The sequence below is a fragment of the Chiloscyllium plagiosum genome, chromosome 7, assembly GCF_004010195.1.
Source record: "Chiloscyllium plagiosum isolate BGI_BamShark_2017 chromosome 7, ASM401019v2, whole genome shotgun sequence".
In the NCBI taxonomy this organism is placed as follows: Eukaryota; Metazoa; Chordata; class Chondrichthyes; order Orectolobiformes; family Hemiscylliidae; genus Chiloscyllium; species Chiloscyllium plagiosum.
This window is the reverse complement of record NC_057716.1, coordinates 22,813,508-22,831,527: the sequence shown is the minus strand read 5'-3', so window position 1 is coordinate 22,831,527 and position 18,020 is coordinate 22,813,508. Positions and strand designations below refer to the sequence as shown.

Genomic DNA, 18,020 nt, shown 5'->3' with positions numbered 1-18,020 from the left:
GCTGCCTGACCTGCTGCGCTTTTCCAGCAACACATTTTCAGCTCTGATCTCCAGCATCTGCAGCCCTCACTTTCTCCCAAACCAACAGCCACTCTCAGACAACAACTCACCAGGACAAAGGACCCGATACCCAGCATGAGCAAAACCAATGTAGTGTACAAAATCCCATGCAAGGACTGCACAAAACACTACATAGGACAAACAGGAAGACAGCTAACGATCCGCATCCATGAACACTAACTAGCCACGAAACGACACAACCAGCACTGAGGATGTCACCTAGACAGGGGATGAAATGTCTGCAACACAAATTCCCAGCTCGGCAAACAGAACAACAATAGACATAATAGATCAAATAACTGCCTCCTGCTCCATAATAATTCTGTGATTCTATTTCTGTCATTAGTCACAGTGCAAATTTTGGAAAAAGGGTGGTGTTCAGAATAAACAGACAAAAATCTAGAATGGAGAGGTTCAAGATTTTCTCAGCAGTGCCAAACTCTGGAATCAGAAGCTTAGTTAATCACTTTGTTGTTCCTTTTCCACATCAGTGTTTGTTTTGCTGTCTGTGTTACACTTTGGACTCTGAAGCTGAGTGGATTTTAACAGACATTGGAACAGCAGAAGGTCCAAAAGGAAGTTCTGGATGAAGAGCAAAGGCATAACCTTAAATTTAGAACCAAGGAGGTTGATGGAGTTAAGACATAGATCAGCCAAGATCCAATTGAAGGTGTGCTGTATATGTGGTAGTTAGTTTCCAGTTTGTAACCTTGTGTTTTTTTATGCCCACCGCCCTTTGGATGATACAGATATCATGAGCCTTCCAGGGGACCAGCTGAGGTTTTAAAACTGAGATTGGCCTGCAGCTCATCATTTTATAATGTAAATATTGTCATAGAATCCCTACACTGTGGAAAGAGGCTATTTGGCCCATTGAATCTGTACTGACCCACTGAAGAGCATTCCACTCAAATACGTTCCTGAACCTATCCCCATAATCCTGCATTTTGTTTTAACCATAGTTAATCTACCTAACCTACACATCCCTGGATACTACAGGACAATTTAGCAAGGCCAAACTGCGTGTTTTTGGACTTTGGGAGGAAAACCAAGCGGACACTGAGAGAATGTGCAAACTCCACACAATCACCCAAGGCTGGAATCAAACCAGGGCCCCTGGTGCTGCGAGGCAGCACTACGAACCACTGACCCACCATGATGCCCTTGTTGAAGGGCAAAGGGAGGTCAGTGCTGTCATAGAACAGTTGGTGTAAACCACATAATGTCCAATACACTCATCTACACAGTGGCACTGCTATCACTTTCAGGCCAGGCACGGGCAGAAGCAAAATGTAAGTGAGCTACAACCTTAGACCCATCAGCCACTACCTGATAGAAAACAACCGAGGGCCTACAAATACAAGTTACTCCCGTAAGACTGATTTCCTGACCTGAAGTTCAAATCCTGGAAAGCCATTCACCTTACATCTATAATCTCAATAGCCTCAATAGAAAACAAAGAAGTTGTTCCATTTACATACAGAACAACTTCGATTATCCGAACATCAATTATCGGAATTTCCAATTATGTAAACAAGATCTCAAGGTCCAATAAAACGTTATCCATTATCTGAACAATTCATTATCCGAACTCTTAGTTATCTGAACAAAGTAATCCCTGCCCGTCTCATTCAGGTAATCAAGGTTGTTCTGTAATGCCTTTTATATCCTTAAGATGTACCAAAGCACCTTACAACCAGTGAAATATTCTGAAACGTAATCTTGCTATAATGTAGTAATATGATCGTCAGTCTGCACGGCGCAACATCCCACGAAAAGCAAATCGGCTGCCCTTGTTCTCTGTGTCATAAAAGTGGCTGAAACAAGTTATCTATTCATTGTCACTGATGGATAAATATTGGCCAAGGTAGAGTGAAGAGCTTCCCAGCTGTTCTTTGAAGTTAAATCATGGAGTATTTAACATCCAACCAACAGGGCAGGCAGGGGTCTTGTTTTAATATTCTCATCTGAAAGACTAAGGCTACCACTGATGATAATAAGGGTAGTGTATCCTTCAAAGAAAATTGTGGCAGGTTTTTTTAAAAAAAGGTGAAGTGAGTGAATCTCTTCTGTGTATCCCCATCAATGCAGTCCATTTAAAAAAATGAAGCTTTCCTGCTGTACATCACTGTAATGTGTAATAAAAGTAATCTTGCATAGAAAGATAACATCTTAGTGCTCATCTGTGGCAACTCCGGGGATCTGCTTCAGGCCTGTGTGCCAAAACATTGCTTGCTTCCAGCTGTACGTGCAACCACGTTCTGAGCATAGTAGTGTTTAGAAGAAGTAGGAAGCAGCCCTTAAGGGAATTTAAAGAAAAGGATTTCACCACCTCAATGCTACACTGAATGATAATGATTTAGGGCTGTGGTGAATGCATGTTTCCAATTGAGGGGGAGGTAGCAAAGTGCATTTGTTGAATTTTTTTGAGGTGAAAGTAGTGGAAAGTATTTGTCTGCAGTATCATTAGAGCTTAAATTGAGTATAATAGAAATCAACATAACAGCCAAACGGACAATTGTTCAGCACTTCTGCACAGGATCAGAGTTTTTTTTATTAATAGAGAAAATTATACATTGATTGATCTGGGGTTTGGGGCTCAGAGCCAATAACTTAGAAATTCATGTATTTGGAAAATATTTGAACTGAGTTCCAGTCATCGGTTCCAATGATCACCTTCAGTGAGAGATGTAAGTATTTTGAATGCCAATACCAGATTTGAAGTCAGTGGAGAAACAAGACATTCATTGTTGATTTTAAAGAAAGCCATTTACAAAGATCTAGCAATCTGTTGGGCACATTCAGAAGCATTTTTACTCTGGCATCAGATGCAAGAGGATGTCCGACATAAAACAACGTTTACATCAACTGGTTAAACAGACAATCCTACTGAAGTAGCAAATCAAGAAAGTAGAAGTGCTTAAAACCTTTCACTTTTATATTTAAATTTTTCAGATAGCAAAATAAGTCTTTAGAGGTTATTTAATATTGCAGGTAAAATAGGGAAAAAAAATCTCATTTATGGAGAAATTTGACATTCCACAGAGATATTTAGCTATTGTATGCCTGGGAGGGTGTCGAGTAGCAATTATGAAACTCAGTAACTATTATGAGCCCAGTTACATCTCCTTAAACAAGGTGTAATGTTTTTCTGGAAGTTTGCAGTGAAGCCCAAAAGTATCCAAATAGAAATGAAGTCTGTTCATTTCTCTGATTGCAGTCAAGCAGTGGAAGTTCAATGGGGAATCCTTAACAGCCGTTCCTTTACAGAAGCACAGAATTTGTGTGTTATTCTGCACATGTAGACTCCAGAGGTTTCTGTCAGTTTCAGTGGAATGATGACCATGAATGCTGATATTTTCAATATTATTACTACCTCAAAATCCAGACCAATGTTTATTGATAAGTGGATTTCAAAAAATATTCCCCCCAAGTATCATAATTCTCCTTTGATCTGCTCAAAGTGTAATATCATTTACTATAAAATACAGCAAAATACTTTGAAGAGCAATTATTGTTAGTGATGTAAAGATTCATTGCAACATCACCTTGCCACAATTTTTAAAAATAATCCTCCAAATCAGTTCTTACCAAATATGTGCATTTCAAATCTTGCACAGCTTGGGGTTCAGTGAACAGAATGTCAGTGAGCAGCTGATATATTTTCCTGTGTCAATTTTCTGTTCTATTCCTGATGCTACTCATGCTCAATGCAGTGAGCCTGGAGTGACCTCTGTAATATAAATGAGGGATTTGTGTGATTCACAAATAGAGTAATGAGGAACAGGTGAACTAAAGCAAGATAATGTGAATGCGAGAAACAATAAATAAAAACTGTAAATGCTGAACAACGCTCAGTGGGAACGCAACATGTAAACAAGCACCAGAGTTATTGTTTCAGTTCAGTGACCTTTTTGTTAGACTGAGAGTGACATGATACTGCCCCCCCCCCCCTCTTCATAACATATAATGCAAGGGTAGGGGAGAGAGGACATAGTATATAAAATATAGGCAAGCTACAACTGAAATGGAAGATTTAACCAATAGCTGTGTGTCCACAGCACAGTGTTGGGGATCATTTTCAAAAAAGGATACTGTGATTGCAAACTCACCAATCTTGTTCTCTTATCTCAATCATGCTCAAGAGAAAATAGTTGGAAATTTAATTACAACATTGCAGCTTTTACTATCCCTCAAATCTTTCAACATGGCTCTCATTGAGAATATGGTGCAGGTGAATCTCTTTGATACATTAACATCTATGTGCCTACGAGTCACTTCTTGAGTGCTACTATTTACCATCAATTCCCTGCCCAAAGATTTGGAGCAAGCACCATTCCCAACCAGGGATCCAGTCTTGAGTCTACTACTACCTTTCCAATCAATGATTTCACTTAGGATCCTTCACATGTCAGGATTTGCAGGTTCAATTTTATGATATGTGTGTGTGTGTGTGTGTATATGTATATATATATATATATATATATATATACATATATCTCAAGGTTCTGTCTCTCCATGACCTCAACCCAGATAGGCCTGTGAAAAGGCCACATGGAGCAGGAGGGCATTTGGTATATTTCACAAGTATATGGATGCTATTTTTCGAACAGACCTAAGTTTTACATCTTTCCATAGAGCTAAATAATTGGTAATAGCACTAATCAGGTTGCATTACAGAAGCATAGCTTGTACTCAATAGGCCAAATGGCTTCCTCTATCCCTTAATAATTCAATGACTTTATCTGAGAAAATCTTCGAGGAGATGTCTGTCAGCATTCTGTGTCTCTTCAGGCACCATTTACTAAGAAAGTGTTGGCAACTGTGGACTTCCATTGAATTGTCCATGGCTAAGCTTTCCACGGTTCTGCAGTGGTTTGCCATTGCCTTCTGCTGAAGGCCAACTAGGCGATTCTCCCCCTTCCTGCCTACCACCAGACAGATCGAAAGGATTTAGAAACAAACAATCAACCTGTTAGGCCATGTTGTCAACGCACGTCTTTGACCACTATGTCCTAAATTTGGACTTGAGCCCAGAACCCTTGGCCAGGAAACAGGGACATTATCAGTATGCCACAGGTCTACATACCCAAGCAACAATAAGCACCCTAAGCATCTTTATTGACTCCAGGAAGGATGTGATGAAAGTCATTCTCTATTTTTCTGTCTATCTGGGGAAAAAAGGGCCCACGAACAAGTCTAGTATTGCAGATGTTGACCCCAGTTTGCTGCGATAAGGATTTGTCTTTAAACAATGTGTTAGAAGTGTTCAGAAATCATTGCACTGAATTATTTCTCATGATGTTTTGGGTTTCTGTTGAAGATACTGGCCTGGGAGACTCTGTCTGTTCAAGCCCCAGCATATCAAGCACCACCAGTCCCAAGATAGAGCCTCCACCTTCACCCCACGCCAACCGTAAAAAGCATCGCAGGAAGAAGAGCACCAGTAATTTCAAAGCAGATGGCATCTCCGGCACAGCTGAAGGTAACCTACTCTTTGTATTTTATTGTTCATTAATAGTGTTTATCATTGACTGCAGTTAAATTGTTTAGAGGGTCATTAATTTAAGGGAAGGGAGCAAAAGTCTAGGATTTTCAACCATTCAAATTCCTGCTTGTGTGCTCCTGTTCTCGAGTTTGACAGGTTTCTCAAACTGGTGCGTTGTAAGCACAGCCTATTTGTAGAATTGTTTATGTGGTGTTGGATGACTGAATCAGTTCAGTGTTGGTGGTCATTAGTGTTGATGTTTCTTACACTGGAAAGCTGGTAATGGGATTATGCTTCATATATTCATCCCATAGTAACTTATCAAAGACAGTTGAGCTTTTGGAGTGCAGATCTCTGTTTCTGTTTCTTGTGAAGACTTGTAGGTGATTAATTCAGATTACTGTTGCATTCTTCTGCCGAGGAGAGACCAGTGAATAGGGCAACTATAAACATCATGGTTAGGTAGATGAGACACACATTATGCTTTTCTCCATTCCTCTGGTCAATGGTCCTCTCAAGTGTCACCGTTGTTCAAGAATTGCCATTCTTGTACAACAGTTAAAGTCAGTTGTCATATTTGGCGTTGGAAGACATTGTGTGATCTAATCTATGCTCTACTTAACATAAATTCCAAGAGTAGGCATTAGGGATTGATGAAGAGCTGTAACACTAGTAGTTTTCATTCTATTTCAGGAACTGTGCTGAAATTCAGGACAGTTGTATGATCTCCAGTGCTGCTGCTACTTTGGCAGATGTTACAAACTCAGCATGATTTGCACTAGCCTTTTGATTTCAAGCAGTGTCTTCAATGTAGACAGAAATGTTCTGAGATGTTTTAAAGGTGCTCTTGTACAGAGCACCCTGCCAGATGAACACTTAGTCCCTGGGTAAATTTCAGGTTCTAACAGACTGAGAGACATCATCAATTAGTGTTTTCCCACAACCCTTGTTGGTGTTCTTAGTACATATTGCTCTCTCTGAGAAGATTGGAACTCAACAGGATCTGATACTTACCTGCCCCTTCCCTCAATCATGCCATCTGAAATTGTAGCTGTAATACAAGTGGATTTGAAATGTGATTCTGAGTAGCATACATCCTTTAAAACAATAATTCATCAAGAAACCGGATCTTTAATTGCCAGCACTGAAGTGTCAGGAGAAGATTTCTGGAGGCATGTAGGCACCACTTTGAAATGGTCTCAGATGATTATCAAGTCTATGTCCCAAAGCTAGGTCCACAATAATGGCATGAATTCAAATGCAAGTTGAGTTTTGCCAGATGGGTCATAGATCTGGTACATGCCTAAAGTTATTTCTTTGCTGTGGTTGACGTGCACAATGTGTTGTTATTCTGTTTGATTGCATGTTTTCTTTCTCTTTGTTAATGCTCCTGTACCTCCATCATCCAGGGATGTTTAACTAAAGTAAAGGTGCTTTATAAACAACCTTTGTTGTTGTACATGATGAAATGGTTTTCTAATATATGGCATTGGCTAAATGAAAAGATTGATTTCCACTTATAATCACACCACTTCTTGCTGGCCTTGCCTTCATGTAACCTTGCCCCAAGCTGTGGAATATTCTTCTTGCACCTCTCTACTTCACTTTCCTCCTTTAACACACTCCTCACAAGCTACATCATCTGCCCTAATACTGTATCTTCCTCTGTCGCTTAATGCCAAATTCTTTAATCAATTATGTTCCAATGAAATGTTTTGAGATGCTTCTTTACGTTATGTTATCTATTGTGATATCCATCGTGATAAAGTTTACATGTGTGTCACGTGATTCAGTCTTAGTCTCATGACAGAACAGCGTCAAAATGCCAGTGTTTTAGAAAAGGAGAAGTCCTTGCTTACAATATCAGATTTATTGATGTCTACATTGTCGATCCAGTTTGGGGCAGTGGGATGGTGGCAGTGATGCTACATGCTGTAAATCTTGCAGCACTCTGGTCCACCACTATTACAGCTAAATAGTTCCTCCCATCCCATTTTACTTGTGTTGGGCTGTGATGCTATTGCAGTCAGAGATTTGCTGGATTGGTCAGCCCTGCCTTACCACTGCACAATTGCTCTGTGGAGCTGATCAAATGGATGTGACCTGCAAGTAATCTAACTGTCAAGAGTCCAGGCTTTAGAAGAGATGCAAATGAAAAAAAAATTAACTCTCTTTCTTTAAACCATAAAAATTGCAATTACTATGATAGGTGATTAAATCAGCAAGCATAACTCAAAATATTAAATTGATAAGAAATTGTGTTTCTTTTTGCATTTTCATTTCACACATCGCTCAGATCGGCTAATCAATCGTTAACTTGCTGAGCTTTAAAGTTCATTATTGGTTCCAGATATTTGAAACTTCCATTAGTATTTCTTTCAGAAGAAAGTTTAATTGAGTGCAGTAACAAGACTCAGTCATCATTTAAAAGTTCTGGATACTGCACAAGGGTTTCCACAGTCTGGATAAACTGCAAATCCTTGCCAAGAACTTCAACTAAATGTTGATTTGAAACCCGTAGTTATTTTATTGTGATGTGACTGTGGCTTAGCAGTAGCAATGACAGCATTGAATCAGGTAGATGCAGATTCAAGACCCGACTGCAAAGACTTGAGCACGACATCTAGGCCAATACGCCACCATGGTTTCAAATTTAAAGATCCCACACCACTACTTGAATAAGAGTAGGAATAACTGGGGAGGCAATGGCCTTGTGTGTTATCACTAAACTGTTCATCAAGACACCCAGGTTTGAATACCACCATAGCAAGGAATTTGAATTCAATAAAAGTCAGGAATTAAGAGTTTCTGTAATGGTGACCATCCAATGATCATGAAACAACCATGATTGTCATCGTAACCCAACTGGTTCACTAACCTTCTTTGAGGAAGGAAACTACTGCCCTTACTTCGCCTGGCCTACATGTGACACCAAGCCCAGAACAATGCGATTGACCCTTAACTGCTCTCTGGGCAATTTATAGATAAGAATAATTGCTGGCCTAGCCAGCAATGACCTGTGAACAAAAGGAAAAATTTCCTGTTGTATTGGCTAACGTAAACCCCTTAAACAATCCCATAAATATTGTTACGGCTTTGTGGGACTTTCTTGAGGGCACAGTTGCTGCAGCTAACCTATATGACAGCAGTGACTATGTTTCAGTAATATATCACTGTCTGTGAAGTGACATTCCTTGGTTAGAGACAAAAAAAGCTGCAGATGTTGGAATCCAAAGTACACAGGCAAGAGGCTGGAAGAACACAAAGCCAGGCAGCATTAGGAGGTGCAGAAGTTGACATTTCGGATGTAACCCTTCAGGATTGGGAGTGAGTGTGGGTGGAGTGGGGATAGATGAAGATAGGTAGATTGGTCAATGGGAAGAATGAATCCGGTTGGTGGCAGGGAGCAGTGGAAGGGATGGGAAAGGGCTTGGATGGGAGTCGGGGGATGGAGAGAGAGGTTATTTGAAATTAGAGAACCCAATGTTGAGTCCTCCGGGCTGTAGGCTACCCAGATGGAAGATAAGGTGTTTTTTTCCTCCAATAGGAGCTGTGATTTGTTTTGGCAATGGAGAAGGCCAAAGATGGTCATGACAAAAAGGGAGTGGTTGGGCTAATTAAAATCGGCAATAACTCGAAGTTCCGGGTGACCCCGCAGACCTGGCTGAGATGTTTGGTGAACTGTTCCCAAAGTTCACGTTTGATCTCTCCGATGTAGAGAAGACCAATCTGGAGCACCTGATGCATTAAACTAAGTTGGAAGAGAGGCAGATGAACCTCTGTCTCACCTGGAAGGACTGTTTAAGGCCCTGGATGGAGGTGAGGGGGAGTGGTGTACCGGTAGGTTTTGCATCTTCTCTGGTTGCATGGGAAGTACCTGGGGGTTCAGTGGCAGGGGTGGCATGAACTAAGAACTGTCGGAGGGAACGGTCCTTGTGGAAGGCAGAGAGGGGTGGGGAGGGGAAGATGTTATTGGTGGTGAGGTCTATTTGGGGTTGGCGGAAGTATTTGAGGATGATGCGTTGGATGACTTTGACTTCGCCCACAACTTCCACTCCGTCCTCCAATTCACTTGGTCCATCTCGAACATCACCCTCCCCTTTCTTGACCTCACCATTTCCATCTCCAGCAACAATCTCCAGATGTACGTTTACTACAAACCCATAGACTCCCATAACTACCTGGGCTACATCTCCTCCCACCTAGTATCCTATAAGGACTTCATCCCATTCTCCCGATTCCTCCACCTCCACAGCATCTGCTCGAATGAGGAGATATTCCAGTCGCGAGCATCCCAGCTGTCCATCTATTATGAACAACTTACTTTACCTCCCTTCGTCATCCAGACAGCCCTCCACCACACCACCTCTATTCCCTGTTCCACTGCTCTAAACCCCGCCATATTACAATAAAGACAGAGTCTCCCTTGTCCTCACCTACCGCCCAACAGTCTCCGCATAAAACACATCAGTTTAAACACATTTGTCAAATTCTACCAGTTAGAATATTCCCTTAAACTTTATTCCTTTATCCAAGTTCTTGCCCATCACCAGCCTATGTCACAAGGTTATTTCCAATTTTAGGCATTGTCATTTGTACCAATAGTCTCTTACATAAAACCATCTCTTACATAAAACTCCGTTGCCTGTCTCAATAACATCTGTAGACACCATCCCAGTGACTGACTCAAAAATCTCGTCAGATGATTCGAATATAGTCTACCTTCAAGAATCCACCTTGGAGATTTGTCTATCTTAAGCCATACTATTTTCTCCATTACATTTGTTTTAGTTTTTACAAAGCGCATTAAGTTCCTCACTGAGACTTTTTTTTAGGTTTTCTGTTATAGCTACTATATATTGCCTTTATCATTTATGAATACGAACCTTCCTACTAGACTGCTTTTTATTCAAACTTATGTAAACTGAATATGATCACATTGCCTTCTGTGGATCCTCTCCTGATGAAACAAGCTGATTAGCTTGATCTTGAAGTTTGGGTTGTCATTGTTGGTGTTTGGGAGAGTCTCTGTAGCTGCGCCACCAATGGCATTTCTCTGATATGTTGGATATTGAGAGTTCAATGTGGATGATCTTTGAAGCAAATTTCAGCACTTTCTCCACCAACTGGGTCAGACAACGCTCGTGTTTTCCCAAGAGCAGTAGTCTGTAATGGAGAAGTCTGTAATTCCTTTTTTTAACGTTCCGTCATATTGTTTGTACTTGCAACCTCGATGCAGTTTACCCTGAGGCTGTTCTCCATAGGAAACATTATTAGGATTCTATCGTCATCCATGTGGGAGACATGGCCTGCTGAAGTTGAATTTTCTAGAAGTGGTCTCCATGCTGTTGAGCCCAACATGATGGAGGACCACTGTGTCTGTGAATATGAATGCAAAGTACTCATTCATCAAGTCTGCCATGTCATTTGTGTTCATTTTAACTTGGCTTGCATTGGCTTTAAAGGACATGGATTTCCAATTTCCACTCTCTTTGTCTTAATACTTAAGAAACCTTTTTGCAATTCGACCTTGATATATCTTTATTGAGAGGAACTGAAACTAAGAGTAGGGGTGATATGCTTCAGTTGTGCAGACCATTGATAAGACCACATCTCAAGTACTATGTGCAGTTTTGGTCTCCTTATTTAAAGAAGGATGTAAATTTGTTGGAGATCATTCAGAGGAAGTAAATGAGATTGTTACCTGGAATAAGCAGGTTGTTTTACAAGGAAAGATGAGACACTAGGCTTGTTTCAGAAGAACGAGAGGTTAATTGGCAGAAATGCATAAGATCCTGAATGGTCTTGACAAAATGGATGCGAAAAGGTGATTTATCTTTGGGTGAGTCCAGAATTAGGGGCACAATATTTTAAAATCAGGTGTCATCCTTTTAGTACAGAGATCAAATATATATCTTATCTTGCTGAAGATTATGTGACTTTGGAACTGATTGCCTTAGAAGGCGGTTGAAGTGGTACCAATGAGTATTTTTAAGATGGAAGTACGTAGACTCATATTTAGCAAAGAAGTCCAAGGTAAAAGGGGATGTGGAACTTGAAACACAAAAAATTCAGTAATGATTTTATTGAATGGCAGAACAAGCTTAAAGGGCTTAAATGATCTACTTATGCTCCTATTTTGTATGTTCAGATGATCCTTTCCCTGTATTCCCTTACTGCAAGCTTTACGTTTTTGTATCTTTATTGGTTTTTAAAGTTTTCCTAGTCATCTGAACTTTCGCTACTTGCATTTGTTAGAGCCTTTTTAAGAGCACCTGGTATTATGCTTGCTCTGCTTCTTTTGCTAATATTATCGATAGAATGATTAAAAAGGTTTTAGATTAGATTGCTTACAGTGTGGAAACAGGCCCTTAAACCCAACAAGTCCACACCAACCCGCCGAAGCACAACCCAGCCAGACCCATTCCCCTACACTTACCCCTTCACCTAACACTACGGGCAATTTTAGCATGGCCAATTCATTTAACCAGCACATTTTTGTACTGTGGGAGGAAACCCACGCAGACATGGGGAGAATGTGCAAATTCTACACAGACAGTTGCCTGAGGCAGCAACTGAACCCAGGTCTCTGGTGCTGTGCCACCGTGCCACCCATGTTGCTGAGCTCGCCATAATTCAAATTGTGTTGATCATCTGTAGCCATTCCTGAAGTCTGCCTATTATTTTGCCAAACCCATTTATTGTAAGCCACGTTATGTACCACTGGATGTTTCAATTGGTCAGTAGAGAAAAAGTGAGCAAAATTCCTTTTAAAAATTAGGATTTTTTGTCTTCAGTTCAAAAAGTCACAGAATCTCAGAATTGAAGGAAACCATTTGGCCCATTATGTTTGCAACAGCTCTCCAGCAAGCATTATGACTTGGTGCTATTTGCCAACATTTCCCCACACCATTGCACATTGTTTTTATTCAAGTAGACATCCAATAACCTCTTGAAAGCCTTGATTGATTCTGCTTCCGTGACACTTCCTGGTAGTGTAGTCCAGACCCAAACCACTTGTGTGGAAAATTTGTTTTCTTCTTGCATCATATTTGCTAAGTTTACAAATCTTTTTTACCGCTTTGTAATCCACTCTGCAAGGAGAACGATCTTCAGTATCCTCGACCGAACTTTCTGATCCCTTCTGCACACTCTCCAAAGAATTCACAGCCTCCCCGTAGTGTGGCAGCCAAAATCATATGCAGTACTTCACCTGAGATCTAATAAGTGTCTTGCAAAGGGCATAAAAAATATTGTTCCTTTCTCTCCAGAAAGTGCTGATTCAAGTGAGGTGCTTCAATTGCTTTTCAAGATCATGTGTAAAATAGCTATCCTTCACACTATATTGGGGAATGAACCATTCAGCTGTGGTGGGCATAACAAGTGTTTTCCCAACACTCGTGGTTGCAATGGGAAAGTTAATTTTTTTAATCCACTTGCTAATGATGGTGAGGTAAATTACCGCTTTATCTGAAACCAAGTAACTTGGCATAGATTATTCATCCCAGCTGGATCTGCTTGGCTTAATACTGTATCTGCATGTCATCGGCGAAGTTGAAAGCATTGATGTTTTAATCAAACTCCTAAATATTTACAATGTAATTTATTCATACTCATATATAACATATTCTAACAGGGGTTACTTATGATGTGAAGAATATTGACACTTCTTCATCATTTCCCTTCTCTTCCCTCTCCCCACCGACATTTCAAATTTTGTACCCAACCCTGGAGGATTTGTCCCTGCTTCCATTGCCAGAGGTTATCTCTTCCATGGGATCTCACTGGCCCTCTGACTTCTGTTCTTGACTTTAGGCCCAGTTTTTAGTGGCTGCTGAAACTATTTTCAGAACCGATCAGGACAATGCTGTAGGGTTTATTATAAATTACAGATTAAAACTCCTTATTAGACATGTAATCTTGATTTGCCAGACTCTGAGATGAATAGCCACTGATTTATATAAATAATTGATGACAGGGTAACTGATTCCCAAGGGCCCATCAGGTGCCTTTCCAAAGTCTTTAATGACAGTTGGTAAACAACTGCATTCAGCTTGGCAACAAATAATGTTTCAATGACACACATGTTCACATTTGTCAGTGCTGAATTTTGATCAGAGGAATAACTTCCACAAAATGAATTGACTGTTACCTCATTATTTGCCAAAGCAAGAGGTTAAGTACACAACAGACTTGCCTCCTAAAGAGCAGGTGAGTATACAAATTCAATAAACTGCATAACTGGTGTATTTAAAATCTATAAATCACTGAAGTCAGGAGACTTACTGAACCTTCTCTGGTGGAGGAGGAGGAGAGGGTGGGGTGGGAATCGGTCTTGGCTCAACACAGACTACAGATGGAAAGGATGAAAGCTTACTCACAGAATAAAATCCTGTTCACTTGTTTCAGTGCAAGACTGCAAACGTTGCTTTATAAAGAAAGTATGTTTTGACAAAAGTGCACTCGCATAATTATTCATATTGGCGAAACCCATTTTGAACAACATGACATAAAGATACCATTTATGTAAGTTCCAGCCTAATTACAGTCATTCATAACCAGCACTTAGAGAGAAGTGCCACAATGAGGACTCCTTTGAGAACCGTTTTTAAAGAATTATCATTGACTTTCTCTTCCTTCTCCCCCACCTTAACCTATAAAAGCACCTCTCATTCTTTCAGTTGATCTTGAGTTTGAATGGTTTCCTGTTTAAACTGAGATCATCAGGTGTTGCTCATAAGAGGAGTGAGCTACAGCTTGAATTAATTTTGATTTGCAAGGGAGCTGAATTGCTCTCTGTGGTTGAAATTAAATGATCACTGAATTATCCTATAACTTTAATCATTCTAGCTCCCTCACCATATTGAGCTCAGTTAAACCTACAAGTCATTGTCCTGCTTAACAGTCTATATCTCTACTGCTGTTAGTCTGGTCCTTTCACCATATTGGGCTGGTAATACCTCCTATAACTGAATCTTTACAGCAGCTGATGCAGATCCTGCAGCCTGTTGACATCGGTAACTCCTCCTGTCACCAGTCTTTTCTCAATTATCTCTATTGATATGAAACAAAAATAGAAATATTGATCCATCACCGGACCCAAAATGTTAGCTTTGATTTCTCTCCACAGATGCTGCCAGACCTGCTTAAGTTTTTCCAGCAATTGTTGGGTTTTTTTCTGATTTCCAGCATCCACGGTTTTTTTTTAGTTTAGTCTATTGATATAAATCAGTTCCCATTCACCGTTGGCCCCAAAAACCCTTTCCACTGGTTACTTCAATAGCATCATAAGTTTTCATTTCCAAGCTAAGATATTCCAAAAACTGACCAGAAGATGATGAGAATTCTTCGAGTTGTATTTACAATTGATTTTCCTTTAAAAGATTTCAGTGTTTTATAGTATTTGCAAATGATGGGGCCTTCTTCCAAAGTGCGTTTTCCTGATATGTATATAAGTTGGAAGTTTTTATTTATTAAAGCAAGTATTCTTAGGAATGACTTGTATCCTTGTTACAATCTACCCCAGTCAATCAGCTTGCAATCCATTCAGGTATATTGGCAAAGACCTTAAATCTGTAGTTTTAATCATTGATAAAATATTGTGAACTTGAAATGATGGGAGTATCTTGTGGTCAGGGCAGTCAGTGCAAAGTGACTTTGGAGCTTATTAGCTATCTCTCTCAGATCAAGTGCAGCGCAGAAAATCATCTTTTACCCTGGTCTGCAAACTACATTAATCCACATCTCAGCAACCCTTCACAGGATTCCACCAGCCAAAACCAGGCAATCATTCTCATTTACATTACCAATCTCAGAGCAAAGAATAAGTCAAAATTTGTATCTCCATGAAAGATACCGTTTCCTTTCAATTTCAAATTATTTTTATTATTATTCTTTTCATGGTATATGGGCATCGCTGGCAAAACCAGTATTGTTTGTCTGTCCCTCATTTCCTGTGAAAAGGTGACGGTGAGCAGCCTTCTTGAACCACTGCAGCCCCTTTGTTTTGACTTATCTTTAACTGAGTGGCTTCTCAGCCATTTTAAAGAGCTGTTGAGAGTCGACCACATTGCAGTTCTTCTGAGGTTGTGTTTTGGCCAGACCAGGTTAGGATGTTCTTCCTTGAAGAGCAGAATTGAACCAGCTGGGTTCTGTGGATAGCCAATGATCATGGTTACCATTACTGAGACTAGCTCTCAATGCCTGGTTGAATAATTGATTGAAATTAGATTCCTCTGGCTGCTATGGGAGTTGAATCCTTGTCCCCTGAATTAGTTTGAGTTTCTGGATTAGTCTTCCCGGACTTGTGTTAGAGCAGTTGTAATAGGGTGGAAAGTGATGGAGAAAAGATGAGATTGATGATTCAGTCCATCTTCTCACTTTTCATTCTGTTCACTCATATACCCTGCAGACACATTTTTACTAGCCTCAGCTCCTGCGGCCCTGTTGAGCATACTGACTTTCCCTGTCCTTTCCCGGGTCTTCGTACAGTGATACAATGCAAATGTCATTGAAGTAATATTCCAGGAGTCAAGACTAATTTTCTGTGGATGAGAATTGAAACCCCACCCTGACAGCTGTTGTAATTTGAATTCAATTAATAATTAATAGGGGAGGCGATGGCCGAGTGGAATTATCGCTGGACTGTCAACCGAGGGGCTCAGATAATGTCTGAGGACCCAGATTTAAATCCCACCACCGCACATGATGGAATTTGAATTCATCTAAAAATATCTGGAATTAAGAGTCTAATGATGACCGTGAATTCATTGTCGATTGTTGAAAAAATCCATGTGGTTCACTAATATCCTTTAGTGAAGGAAACTGTCATCCTTATCTGGCCTGGCCTACATGTGAATCCAGACCCACAGCAACATGGTTGACTCTTAACTGCTGTCTGGGAAATTAGGGATGGGCAATAAATGCTGCCTGGACAACGATGCCCTCATCCTGTGAATGAATAAATGAATGAATACATAAATCTGAAATTCTATGTTAGTCTCAATGATAGTGACTATCAAGCCACAATCCATTATTGTAAAAACCAACTTGGTTCACTAAAATCCTTTAGGGAAGGAAATCTGCCATCCTTATCCACTCTGGCACATGTGTATTCCTGAAGAAGGGCTTATGCCCGAAACGTCGATTCTCCTGTTCCCTGGATGCTGTCTGACCTTTTTCCAGCAACACATTTCCAGCTCTGATCTCCAGCATCTGCAGACCTCACTTTCTCCCCATGTGTATTAGAAGCCTTGAACTTCTAAAAGACTCACCTGGTCCACTAATACTCTTAGCTATTCTGGCCAAATGTGACTGTAAACCTACAGCAAAGGAGCTAACTCATAACAGCGCTGTTAAATGACCATGCAAGCCTCTCAGTTCATGGACAATGAGAGATAGGCAACAAGTACTGGCCTTGCGATTGATGTCCACATCAATCCCTCAGTCACAATTTTAAAAACTGGAATTTTCACTGTGATTTTCAACTGAATACACAACTCCCCTGATAATGGAGGCATCCACGTTAGTCTAGAGCAAGATCGAGGAATGGGCTGACTTATGGCAGGTAACATTTGAATAAAGGAAGAGAAAAACTGATTGATCTTCCCAAACGTTCCCAATTACCTGCTGAAGATGCTTGACTCTGGAACTGAATTTAATGTTGGCGGACATGTGGGCCAGAGAATCTACAGGAGCTGTGCCTGGGCTGTCTCCAGACACCCCAATCCTTTGCACATTGGGCAATTAACTGACCAGCATCAGGATGCACATCCTTTTAAGAGTGAAGGCCCACCTGCTGCTCTTTAATCTTAGCACTCACTACAGAATTGCACCCAGTGTGGATTAGCTATGATGGAGGTGGTCCGAGAACCCAGGAAAGAGTTGTTGAAATCTTATGGGCATGCTCAGACATGCCCTGGAAGCTGGGGTTCTGGTTGATTGTGGGTCTCTGGTATGTTTTCTTGGATTAGCACTAAGTGCAGGGTTTCCAACCATGGACCACTGACTGTCCAATCAAGAGGACATCCTCCACTGAGTCTGCAGAATGTCCACGTGTTTTTCCTGTGCATTGTCCCATGAAGAGTAGGGCTAACTCCAGACCTTTCCACCAGCACCAACCCTTGGTTAGAATGCCAGCAGCAGTGAGAAGTGACCATTAATTGGCATTTGATTGACCCCTGAAGTCGGAAAGAGGCTGAACATCTCTCCACAATTCTCCATTCAATTCCAGGTTGGCCCCACCCCAGCTACCTTCCAACCTGCTTCCATAGGCTATACACAATTCCTCAGGTGCGTGGGGTACAGCTTCCATAAGTTACCCAATTCTTCACATTTTCCATTCAGTCATGGAATATGGATATTGCACTCATATTGAATTTCTATTTCTAATTGACCCTGAGTAGGTGGTGCTGAACCACCGCTTTCAATACAAATGAATGGCTGCTTGACTATTTCAGAGGCAGTTAAAAAT

At 40.6% G+C, this 18,020-nt stretch overlaps 1 protein-coding gene across 8 annotated transcripts in view; it reads left to right on the top strand.

Moving 5' to 3' along the window:
- The window catches only part of agap1 (ArfGAP with GTPase domain, ankyrin repeat and PH domain 1), a 765,714-nt gene that overhangs the window by 614,804 nt on the left and 132,890 nt on the right, over nt 1–18,020 (top strand). For all 8 annotated transcript variants that reach the window (XM_043693252.1, XM_043693251.1, XM_043693249.1 and 5 more), the window contains one exon: nt 5,384–5,545. In XM_043693252.1, coding sequence (XP_043549187.1) covers nt 5,384–5,545 — 162 coding nt within the window. The remainder of the gene's footprint in view (nt 1–5,383; nt 5,546–18,020) is intronic.